Source organism: Impatiens glandulifera, chromosome 1, assembly GCF_907164915.1.
Source record: "Impatiens glandulifera chromosome 1, dImpGla2.1, whole genome shotgun sequence".
NCBI classification, from domain to species: Eukaryota; Viridiplantae; Streptophyta; class Magnoliopsida; order Ericales; family Balsaminaceae; genus Impatiens; species Impatiens glandulifera.
The window spans coordinates 32,654,705-32,668,452 of NC_061862.1; the positions used below are offsets into that span (position 1 = coordinate 32,654,705).

General features: G+C 32.3%; 1 protein-coding gene across 1 annotated transcript; it reads left to right on the plus strand.

The window, feature by feature from the left end:
* The first annotated feature begins 5,814 nt into the window (after positions 1-5,814).
* LOC124923900 lies at positions 5,815-6,201 on the plus strand. The gene has a single exon (XM_047463899.1). The coding sequence runs from the start codon at positions 5,815-5,817 to the stop codon at positions 6,199-6,201; it is 387 nt and encodes a 128-aa protein (XP_047319855.1).
* Positions 6,202-13,748: the final 7,547 nt, after the last annotated feature.

Genomic DNA, 13,748 nt, shown 5'->3' on the forward strand with positions numbered 1-13,748 from the left:
AGGACTTTGCTGAAATTCTCAGAGTTCTCAAAGAGTTGGACAATACCTTGAAGAAGAACACGTATGAGACTCATGTCTCAAATATAAACTACTCAAAGTTTGAAAAGCAACTTATCAATCGTCAAACTGAATTAATGAACATTGAAAGGCAAATCAATGATGAACGCCACAAGGAAACCTTTGAAAAATTCAGTCTAGTGAAGAATCAGATGGTGGAAATTCAGGGTTGCATGAGTAGAAATGACAATGAACGTCAAGAGTTCGCTGACTCCATTACAAGAAAGTTTCAAGCAAAGGAGAATGCAATGGCCAATGCTGAAGGTGCTCAATCTCGACCCGCTCAAGGCGAGTCAAGTAGAAGAAACGATGGTGTGCCAACCGGCACTAGATCCAGGCGATCCCCAAGCACATATGTCAATCCTAGGCAAACCAAGAGAGGTGGAGGTCGAAGTGGTGGTGGCTGGAGTAAGCTATCCAATGCTGATCAAGGTGAACGTGCCAGTGGTGGTGAACAAGGGTGTTATTTATTTATATGATGAATGCATATTTTGATATATGTATGCAGTTTTCCAATTTCTTCAGCAAAAGGGGGAAATTGTTGGGTCAAATTATTTTGACTAAGTGTTGAAATAATTTAACCACTGAGATTTTGATGTTGAAATGACTTATGAGATTTGATGCAGGTGTATTAAAACAATATTTCATAAGACTTGGCTTTAATGAGGGTAATTAGACCGATTTTGGCATTCAATGCATAGAATTAGATGTACAGTTTAACTCACCGGAGTTAGACGTGTAGTCTAATGAATGCATAGAATTAGACGTACAGTCTAACTCATCGGAGTAGGACGTATAATTAGACGGATGGTCTAATAGATACACGAAATTAGACGTAAGTCTAATGTGTTTGGAATTAGGCGTACAGTCTAACTAATCGGAGTTAGACGTGTAGTCTAATAAATGTAAAGAATTAGACGTAAGTCTAATGAATACATAGAATTAAATGTACGTCTAATATATTCGGAATTAGACGTATAGTCTAACTCATCGGAGTTAGACGTGTAGTCTAATATATTTACAATTAGACGGATAGTCTAATTTGTTCAGAATTAGACGTGTGGTCTAATTAGTGAAAGTTAGACGTGTGTCTAACTCCTTCAGACAAGTCTAAGGTAGAATCGGAATTAGACGTGTAGTCTAACTCAGTGGAGTTAGATGTACCGTCTAATGGTTATTGGATAATTAGACGTGTGGTCTAATTAGTGAAAGTTAGACGTGCGTCTAACTCCTTCAGACAAGTCTGAGGTAGAACCGGAATTAGACGTGTAGTCTAAATCAGTGGAGTTAGACGTACCGTCTAATGGTTATTGGATAATTAAACGTGTGGTCTAATTAGTGAAAGTTAGACGTGCGTCTAACTCCTTGAGACAAGTCTGAGGTAGAACCAGAATTAGACGTGTAGACTAACTTAGTGGAGTTAGACATACCATCTAATGGTTATTGGATAATTAGACGTGTGGTCTAATTAGTGAAAGTTAGACGTGCATCTAACTCCTTCAAACAAGTCTGAGGTAGAACCGGAATTAGACGTGTAGTCTAACTCAGTGGAGTTAGACGTACCGTCTAATGGTTATTGGATAATTAGACGTGTGGTCTAATTAGTGAAAGTTAGACGTGCGTCTAACTCCTTCAGACAAGTCTGAGGTAGAACTGGAATTAGACGTGTAGTCTATCTCAGTGGAGTTAGACGTACCGTCTAATGGTTATTGGATAATTAGACGTGTGGTCTAATTAGTGAAAGTTAGACGTGCGTCTAACTCCTTCAGACAAGTCTGAGGTAGAACCGGAATTAGACGTGTAGTCTAACTCAGTGGAGTTAGACGTACCGTCTAATGGTTATTGGATAATTAGACGTGTGGTCTAATTAGTGAAAGTTAGATGTGCGTCTAACTCCTTCAGACATGTCTGAGGTAGAACCAGAATTAGACGTGTAGTCTAACTTAGTGGAGTTAGACGTACCGTCTAATGGTTATTGTAATTAGACGTAAGTCTAATTCTATTAGACCAGGTTGTCTAATAGACGTTATTATTTAAAGGAGATGTGTGATTTCATTAGACTGATTTTACAATCCGTCTAACTGAAATACGTCTAATGCTTAATTTATGCAGTACGCTTGAATCTAGCATTTCACCTACCCACGTGCTATAGTTGTACCCTACTCCTGCTCCACTTTCTAGTGAAGATTAGTACAACAACTATATGTAACCAACCAAGGAATGCCACGTAAGAGAATTTTCCTCACATTACTTGTTTTGTAGATACGTCCGTGATGGAATATTCGGCGCACTACCAGTGATGTACGACCACGATCCTTGTGCTCAGATCCTGCTGTGTACAATGGAGGCTTTCCAATGGAAGAATTCCACGTATCATTCTTGAAGATTCGACCGTTAACTCCTGCTCAGTATATAACAAATCTAAAAGACAACGGACAATCTGTCTCACGAATTAGCCTTATACAACGAACAAGCAATCTGATTTTGCAGAGAGAGAAACTACTCAATCATCTTGCTTACTGAACTCATACTGTGAAGCTGCTTTCTGATTGTACTGTGTGTGAATCAAGAGAGAGCTAGAATCAAAACATCTTTAGCTGAGTGATATTCTTCATCTTGTAATTGAACAGAAAGTGTTTTGTTCAATAGTGAGCTAAGTGTGTGTAAACTGTATTTGATTCGAATCATATTATAGTGAATCCTTCCGGTGGTTGGAAGAAGGGGTGACGTAGGAGAGTTTCTCTGAACATCCATAAACAAACTGATGTGTTCTTTCATTCCTGTCATCTTTTCATATTTCATCTTGTGCTTCAAACCCAAGTAAACAATTCCGCCTTGAATTAATTTCAAGTGTTTACAAGTGTTTGCGTAGAATAGAAAGTGAATTAAATCCCTAACAGGATTTATTTCAAACCGTTTTTCATAAGTCTTCATCCTTAGCCAGACCCCCGTCTCTATCGATAAAGTCGATCCTATCAGAATGACTCAGTCACTCTAATATAATGTGTTTTTAGTGAAAATTAAAATTTTTACTTTGATATATTAAACATGATTTTTTCGACTTAAGCTACCCTAATGGATTAGGTAACAACTCTTTTGATTTAATATATAAATACATTATACAATTAAGTCAAAATATTATAAATAGTTATATTAAACTCTAAAGTAGGATTAAATTTAAATTTTTTCGCTTTGAAGTGAAATATTGCTCAAATTCGCTTAGATAGAAAGCTTATAATACTTCTAGGATCAATTACAAATCTTTAAATTCAAATAATAAGACAATAAATAAGAACCTAATAAATCAAATTTATATATTTTAAATTTGTTGTAAGCTTGAATTATAGAGCAGTTAGAAGCTTATAGTCTATTACAATCAACTCTTATGGAGTATCTGAAGCTTTTGGGTGGATTGAAATGGTTTCAAATCGCTTCTTTCAAAGATATCGAAAAAGCATAAGCTTGAAAGTTTAGTCATTAATGACAATTTCTTTTTTAAGAAGTCTTGTTCTTCCTTGTTTCTTCGTTTTCTCGGAATGACTGGGATGTCCATTTTATAGACAGCCTTAGCCGAGTAAGTGGCTATAAGGTTGAATTTGAAACCAAAGTCATTAATGACATGTCTCTTCTTCGGGGGAATTCTATCATTTCAACGATCTACGGTTGCACACAAAATGATCACCATATCTTGGTGATTTTTTGGTTTTTGAATTGTCGCATTTGGTTAACTATATGCAAAGGTTGATTTTTCTTTCTTCTGTCTTATCTAGATGATGCAAAAAATAAGACAAAGCGTCTAGCTTCCTTCAAACATGGCGATGGCATTGGGTCTGCGATGGGCATTCTGCGTTTGGGCTTTCGCTTCTCGGCCTAGGTTACTTGCTGAACATCTGGGTCCGTACCTATCTCCGCGTTGATTGTTCTGGGTTCATGCCTGGGTCCAACCATTTTTGTCTAAGCCTATTTGTTTAGGCCATTCGGCCGCCTAGACCACGTTTGGCTTGGTCCTATTTTTATGATTATTATATTTTCCTGCAAAAACAAATAATTTTATTAATGATAAATAATAAATCTTATTTAGCCTATTCTTTTAATTAATATTTGTTTGTTTTTTATTTTTAAATAGTCTGGGTTTTAATATTTTGGGAAATCTATTGATACAATATCTTCCAAAAAATAATTATTTGTTTTATATTTTGTGTAATGAGTCCATTTAAGATTTGGAAAAAATTAATTTCGGTAATTCTGGATTATTTTAAAATATATAAATTGGGGAGGTAAATATTAGGTGTCTATAGAATGCCTTCTTGGACAGAATTTGTAAAATGTTTTATTTTGAAAAAGGAATTGTCCAAGTTTAACTGATAGACACTACATTAATTGCATGCCTCAATTTATCCGGGCTTATTTTTACTGTTATGTTTTCTAAAAAATGGTTAAAAATAGAGATCAATCATGACAAGCCTTATAAAAGACTTGAATATCGCAATTTTTTAAAAAAATTAATTTTCTTCCTTGGTAGGATTTATGGCATCCGTTCACTCCTATTAGAGTTTATGTTATCATTTTTTATGCCATTTAGATTTTGGGCTAGTCCTTACTCTTTTCAAAAGTTTTGATGTTTATTTCATCGATGTGATCTACCTTTCTTTCCTTCCTTTTAATAAACTTTTTTCATGTTAATTATTTTATTTTTGTAATTAACATTTTTTACGTTAATTATTTTATCTGTTCCAATAATTATCTTCTTTGTCCACGTTAATTTTCTTTGTTTGATATTAACGTTTTTCACGTTAATTTTATTTATCTACTCTTCACATATTAAAGTTCCTTCAACAATATTCATCACGTTAATTTCTTTGTTTGCTCCTTACAGATCAAAGTTATTTTGTTAACGTTTATCACATTAACTTTTTTTTATCTGTTTTCATAGATCAAATTCCTTCATTAATATTTTTTACGTTAATTTTTTTCTTGAAAGTTCTTCATATGTCAAGATTTCTTATCAACATTTTTCACGTCGATCAATTTCTTACTACTCTTCAAAAGTCAATATTCTTATTGACGCTCTTCGATTCAATTAATTCTTAATAGTTCTTCACATACCAAAATTTTGTAATGGGAACATGTGTACGGTGTAGTTGATTTAACGTTGCCGCCAATAGTCTTTTTAGTAACAAATTTTGGTGATTTTATGGTTGATCCATTTTTCACATAAAAAAAATGTCTCTTGTTTTAACCTAAAAAAGTGTTATTTAAAATAGCGATAATCCAAGCATTGGCCTCAAGAACTGTGCCGAGTGGAACAAAGCTCTAACCTTTAAGCATCTATGGCCACTAGAGTGCAACCAGGAATTACTATGGATCAAATGGGTACACACGATATTTATGAAATACGAAATGAGCATCTGTACGTGCAAAATCAATGAAGGTATGAGATGGTCTCTAAAGAAAATTCTTAAATTGAGAACCGATATTTCAGATCTTTATGACATTCGACTAGGGGACGGGAAAGACACTCTGTTCTAGCATGACCCCTGATTCGAAAACCAACCAATCATTCACAAAGAGGAATTCAAGAACACACGTATCAGAAGGGACTGTGTAGTGGCAAAAATCAAAGACATCAAGGACGGGACCTGAGACTCGCTCCTGAGAAGGATTCTGGAAAGACAAAGGATACTAGATCACATTGGTAGAATACATCTTATTGACAGACCTGACATTCACCAGTGAAAAGCCGAGGACAATGGAAAGATGATTTCAAAGAAAATATGGGAGGCAATTCGAGAAAAGGCGCAGACATTGGAATGGGCTCCTCTCGTTTGGTCAACCAGGATAATCCCACGACACCAGTTCATCCTTTGGCTCACCTTCTGGGAAAGACTAAGAACTCGAGATCGAATCAACAAGTACATGAACGTCTTGAACACGAGTTGTCCACTATGTAACGAAAATGAAGAAACCATGAACCATCTATTTGGGAGCTGCAACATTACTTTGGAACTTTGGGATAGACTTGCAAAGAGCCTGAAACTGCTCAATTTCCCGAATGAATGGAGCGAAATCAAAGAGGTAGCAGTGCTCAAGGCAAAGGAATTAGGTTTGCAACAAACGTTTTCAAATGCGGATTTGGAGAAGTAACTTACAACATCTGGCAGGAGCGGAATGCAAGAGTTTATGGAAGAACCCGTAGGAGTGTCGGAGAGCTATGGAATGATATCGTCTCGAATTGCGGCGCACTTGCGGGAACATGGAGGAGAATTCCGAAAACATAGAAGAATTGGAACATATGCAGAAGTTGGAATCTACCTTTTACTAAAATAACTAAAATTGAAAGCATTGTAATGAGGTAATACGTTTACGTTTTTTCGTTTTTTAGATTTATTCAGAAATTGTTATGAATTTAAAATCATTATGGGCTAGTCTAGAATGATCCCGTCAAACTCGTGGTTTTATTTTTTCTTTTTTTGAGAATTTTTAATGAAATAACGTTAAGTCGTTTTTCCCAAAAAAAAAATAGCGATAATCCTTTTAACAAAATGCACTTCCTATAGGGTTTTTGTTTGTTTCTTATTTTATTTTGTTTTGTTTTAATTTAGTTATTATTTTTGTTTTTGGAGTTAGAACAAAATATTGACACATCTAACACCTTTCAATTTAATAGCTACGATCTCTTTAAAATTTCAATACATTTTCATTAACAAGCCTTGAACACCATTTTTTTTTATCTTAAAAAGAAATATTTTTTCTTTTTATTTTGACTTAAAAGTTATCAATTTAGAATTAATTATTCTGTATAGATGATTATTTTGAATTTTTAAATTATTCGAAAGAACGATTTTTAATCAGTGTTAAAACTTTGATAACGATGATAGATTGTTTTTAGGCTTACATCAAGTCATATAATATATTTATTTTGAAAATTTCTTATTTTAATGGATTTTATTCTCTCTTAACTATCATTATAAATGTTAAATATTATAATATGTTTTTCATTATCATGAATAATGGTCTTATATATATATATATATATATATATATATATATATATATATATATATATATATATATATATATATATATATATATATATATATATATATATATATATATATATATATATATATATATATATATATATATATATATATATATATATATATATATATATATATATATATATATATATATATATGCTTAATTTTTAAAGTATCCGGATTGCCGGGTCGAGAGCGGTGGTTAATCAGGATATATATGTGAGAGTAAATGGATATTTGAGTCGGATTGTGGGTTGACCCGCCTATAAACTTAAAACGGTAAAAAATAAAATTAAAAATGTTATATGTATGGTTCGAACTTGCAACCTAACCAAATAAGTAAAACATTTTAAACAACTAGGGTAATAACACTTTATATTTTAAATTCAATACCAAATTTAATGAACGCGGGACATTTTAAAAATAAAGTTCAACTTTTTAACTAACAAATCTATATATATATAAGGGTCGAGCGTTGTGGTTAATTTGAATATATATGTGAGAGAAAATTGATACTTATGTCAGATTATGGGTTGACCCGCCCATAAACTTAAAACAGTTAAAAATAAAATTAAAAATGTTATAAGTATGGTTCGAACTTGCAACCTAACAAAACAAGTAAAACCTTTAACCAACTAAGCTAATAATACTTTATATTTTAAATTCAACACCAAATTTGATGAACGCGGGACATTTTAACAATAAAGTTCAACTTTTTAACTAACTAATCTATATATATATATATAATGATGCTTAATTTTTAAAGTGTCTAGATTGTCGGGTCGAGAGGTGTGGTTAATTGGAATATATATGTGAGAGTAAATGGATACTTGGGTCGGATTGTGGGTTGACCCGTCTATAAACTTAAAACGGTTAAAAATAAAATTAAAAATGCTATAGGTAACTTGCAACCTAATAAAACAAGTAAAACCCTTTAACCAATTAGGCTAATAACACTTTATGTTTTAAATTCAACACCAAATTTGATATATATAAGTATGGTTCGAACTTGCAACCTAACAAAACAAGTAAAACCTTTAACCAACTAAGCTAATAATAATTTATATTTTGAATTCAACACCAAATTTGATGAACGCGGAACATTTTAACAATAAAGTTCAACTTTTTAACTAACTAATCTATATATATAATGATGCTTAATTTTTAAAGTGTCTGAATTGCCGAGTCGAGAGCTGTAGTTAATTTGGATATAGATGTGAGAGTAAATGGATATTTGGATCGGATTGTGGGTTGACCCGCCCATAAACTTAAAATGGTTAAAATTAAAATTAAAAATACTATCACATTTTTATCGTAATATTTTTTTAACGATTTTTTATATTATTACTCGTGCAAATGCACGGAATACATGGTAGTTTATATAAAGATCTTATTTTTATATAAAAACTAGAATAATAGATTTTATTCTTTTTTTTTTTTTTTTTTAAGATGTTATTTTTATATAAAAAACTATAATATGTTTTCGAATTATTTATAATTTGATTAATTTGAAAAGTTACAATGAGTTATTGATTCTTTTTATTTCAACTATCACCTATTTTTAAATCATTTTATTAATTTATTTCAAGGGGAAGAATTAGTTATTAAGACTTAAAGAGTTACAATCTTACTAGCTATCTCTTATCATCATGACAATATTATTTGAAACTATCTGTTTTTCTAAATTGAAACTCTTTTGTTTTTGCTATAAAAAACTTTTGTTTGATTTTTAATAAACAAATATTTTAAATTTAATTTACCTAGAAAACATATTCAATTGAAAAACAAAAATTAAAAATTATTAAATGAACCAACATGAATTTGACAAAAAAATCTATATTCCTAAATAGCCAAAATGAAAATAAAGGATAAAAAGTATATCCAAACATAAAATGAATAAAAATGAGTAATAAGTGGTGGATAAAGATACACGGGGAGTTTCATTCTAAAATATTCAGTTTGGAGCGATTTTCCCATATTCAGCCGGTAGTTAACCAGTTATTCGTCTTGACGTCGCTCTATTTCGTCCGAAAACTAATAAACATAATTAAATATTAATATTATTAATATATTTTTTTATTCTTTATATTTTAAAAAAGTTTTATTTTATAATAATAAAAATTTTAATATATTATAATATTTATTATATATAAAATAATAATGAAAAAAATATTTATTTAAAAATATAATATGAACAGTGGCCCAAGGATTATCGAAACCGAACGAATTACTAATAGTAATAAAATAAATCTCCTAAGTAAACATGACAAAAATGATAAAACTCTCAAATCTGATCCACCTTATTGTCATTCTAACCTTTTTTCCATTCATTATTTAACCCTATTATTTTAAAAAAGATATTTAGATTATAAACAGTTCAATAAACTTAATTTTAAGGATTAATTTTTATTTTATTTTTCTTTATTTCCCTTACTATCCTTTCTCACCCTTCTTTCTATTTAAGTGACTAATAAAATTTAGGACAGCACAATCTTGTAAGCCAACATTAATCATTAAATAAAAGAGTTAAAGTTCTTCGATTTCAACATCTTAAATTTCAAAAATCATTAAATGCATTAAATTATTGATTATGATATTTGATAACCTACTCTCCATTATTTTTTTTTCAAACAATAACTTTTAAATACTTGCATTCAAATCATATCACAAATATTCCCCAATTCAAAACCTTTATGTAATAGTTTGGGTATTCATTATTTGTTTTAATTTAAATGATATAGATTTTATTATGAGTTAACTCTAAGTTATCACAATTTTAAATTACTATTTAAAAAAAAGAAGATAGGTTTACTTTTGATATGGAAATGTGGTCTATAAAAGGTATTAATTACATATTGTGATTTTTATTGTTAATTATGGGAATCTTTTAAACTTAAGATATTGTCAACTCAAACTCTATTTTGAAAAATAAATATAAAATGTATCTCTTTCGAATCCAATAAAAAAAACACAAATCAATGTGAAATTTAAGAGACTAATTTCCACTTAAACTTTTTCATTTTTTTTATTGTTAGTTAAAATATATGTTAATAATAATAAGTTGTGACTAATAATTTAAGGTAATTAAAATGGTTAACTATATAAGTAAGAAAAAAAATATATTGTTCAATTTTCAATTATAACACCTTCATTAAATTAGAGTGGAGGTTAGGAGCATGAGCATTTTTTATTTGATACTTTTATCGTTAAAACAAGGACACTTTAATTTTTATGGACCATTCAAAAAAAGGACTATAGAGATTATTTCAAAAATAAAACTATAATTATATAATTATATGATCAGCCTAAGCATTGCATGAGAAGACATTCTAACTAATTCAAGAGAATTTAATACTTGAAAAAACAAACAAAAACTCTAATTCCAAGTTATATAAAAATAATTAAGGAATAGTTTGATTTTATTTTTTATTGGGTCATCATACTATTTTAACAACTCATATATTTTTTTATTATGATTATTGACCTTATTTTAGAACTACTAAATTGTTGGGTCAGCTCATTTGACAGCTGGGCCTAACAAATTAATAAAGCCCATTAGGGCATATTTAATTAAGGAAAAAAAAACACAGCAGTTTTTGGGGTTTTTTTTCTCTCTCTCTTCCCGCAGTTCTACCTCCATTGAAGCAACAATTCCTCCATTGAAGCAGCAGGTTCTTCTTCTGGTTTCCTTTATCTCTTCTCCATTTGGTTAACCATCTTTAGTGATGATGATAATGTATATGAATGACAAGTTAAGATGAGGTCAATTGATAACTTTTGTTAGATTACCTCTAGGCTTGTATTGAACTACATTATATACCCATTTAATATAGTGGATGATTTAAGTGATCGAAGTGTCCCGTGGTTTTTACCTAATTTGGGTTTTCCACGTAAAATCTTGGTGTCCTACTCTCTGTTTCTTTGATTGTTTGATTGTTTGATGCTCAATTGTTTTGACTGCCTATTTGATTACACAATATGGAAAAAGAATTGTTAGGCCTTGTTGTAGCTTGTTTATTTCTGAATTGCTAGACATATGCTATTATTTGATTTCTCCAACAAGTGGTATCAGAGCTGAGGTCGTTTGGTGGTGATTCTTGTATAATTCAAATGGAAAAATCGTTGAGTAGTAATGGAACGATGATCAAACTCACAGCTACCAATTACACAATCTGGAAGTCACGGATGGAGGACTTATTGTGTAATTATGATTATGATGACACTATTTTGGGTGATAAAGGAAAACCAGAGGCTTTGACAGATGCAGATTGGAAGAAGCTGAACAGAAAGGCAGTTGGTAAAATCAGGCAATGGGTTGACAACAGTGTGTATCAACATGTGGCTACTGAAGTTAATGCTTATAAAGTGTGGACTATTTTGAGTGAACTGTATGAGAAGAACATCACTCAAAATAGAGCATTTCTATTTAGCAAGCTTTGCTCGTTGAAATATCAAGATGGGTCTTCTATGTCTGAGCATCTAAATGCTTTTCAGGGGATTCTAAATGAGTTGGCTGCGATAGGAATGAAATTTGATGATGAGCTTCATGCTATGTGTTTGATTAATTCTCTGCCTGATATTTGGCAAACACTTGTGGTTTCAATTACCAATTCTGTTCCACAAGGTAAGCTCACTTTGAAAATGATGAAAGAGAGTGTGCTGAATGAAGAGGCTAGAAGAAAAGAACAGGGCTTCTCAACTCCAAGTCAGGTGTTCGTGACTGAGAAGAGGGGTAGAAGTAAAAGTAAAACTCCAAAGAATCGCAGTGGTAGTTCAGACAGGTCACGGGGAACATCCATCTCGAGAAAAGAGATTACATGTTATCATTGTGGCAAGCCAGGACACAAGAAGTATCAGTGCAGATCTTTGAAGCGGGAACAAAAGGAGAATAAGCAAGATGGAAGTAGTAAGGTTGCAGATGTGGGTGGTAACGACATTGATATTGTTTACGACAATGATAGTATTAACCTTGTTTCTCAAGATACACAATGGGTGGTAGACTTAGGTGCTTCTTATCATGTCACCAATCGTTGTGATATATTTGCTTCTTACACTAGTGGACAGTTTGGTTCAGTGATGTTGGGAAACCATGTTACGTGTAAGATTGTTAGAAAAGGATATGTTTGTTTGGATACTAACACTTCGTGCAAGCTACTTTTGAAGAATGTTCGACATGTTCCTGATATTCAGATGAATTTGATCTCTACTGGTATTCTTGACGATGAGGGATATCATAGTTACTTTGGTGAAGGAAAATGGAAACTCACTAAGGGGTGTTTGGTGATAGCTAAAGGAAAGAAGGTCGGTTCTCTTTATGTGACAGAGACTAAGTCTTACGGGGGAGAAGCAAATGCAGTTAATGATTGTTCAGCACAGCTTTGGCATAAGAGACTTGGTCACTTAAATCAGAATGACATGCAAGTTCTCTCCAAGACAATCGATCTCTAGGGCTTAAAGTCTACAGATTTGAAGACATGCACAGATTGCTTAGTTGGTAAGCAACATAGAGTTTCCTTCAAAAGTTTCTCTCCATCTAGGAAGCCCAATATCCTAGATATGGTTCACACAGACATATGTTTTATGGATTCCTTGACTTTAGGTGATACTCATTATTACATCACTTTTATCGATGATTGCTCAAGGAAGGTGTGGGCATATTGCTTGAAGACTAAGGATCAAACATTGGATTACTTCAAGTTGTTTCATGCTGAAGTGGAGAGAGAAACTGGGAATAAGTTGAAATGTGTTCGTTCGGACAATGGTGGCGAATATAGAGGACCATTTGTGGAATACTGTAAAAGTCATGGGATCAAGCTTTTGAAGACTGTGCCAAAAACACCTCAACAGAATGGAGTCGTAGAGAGGATGAACAGGTCTATCAATGAGAGAATTTTGTGTATGTTGTCTCATTCTAAGTTGCCAAAATCCTTTTGGGGAGAGGCAATGAAGATAGCGGTTGATCTGATAAACCTTTCACCCTCAACTCCTTTAGAGGCGACATTCCAGAAAGAGTTTGGAGAGGTAAAGACGTCTCTTATGATCACTTGAGAGTTTTTGGTTGTAAAGTGTTTGTTCATGTTCCTCGAGATGAGAGAGCTAAGCTTGATAGCAAGACGAGACAATGTATCTTTATTGGGTATGGCCACGGAGAATTTGGGTACCGATGTTGGGATCCGGTTAACAAGAAATTCATTAGAAGTAGAGATGTGGTATTTTTTGAAGATTAAACCATTGAAGACTTTGAGAAAAAGGAAAAGCCGAAGTCTACGAAGAATGAATTATCTGACAATGGTAGGATTCGTACACCACAATCACAGCCCAATGATGTGGAAAATGACCAAGTTGAGGTTGATGAGACTTCTCTAGTTGATGCTGAGCCAACAGAGGAAGCTGAACAAGATGATGATAGTTCTCTAGAGCCACCTGATGATCAGCATATTAGAAGATCTAGTAGGCAGAGACAACCTTCTAGTAGGTATCCTCCCAATGAGTATGTGATGTTGACTGACGGGGGAGAACCAGAAACCTATCAAGAAGTATTGTCTCATGAAAACAAGAACAAGTGGTCGGTGGCAATGCAAGAAGAGATAAATTTCTTGCAAGAGAACGAGACTTATGACTTGGTGAAACTTCCGAAAGGAAAGAAGACTT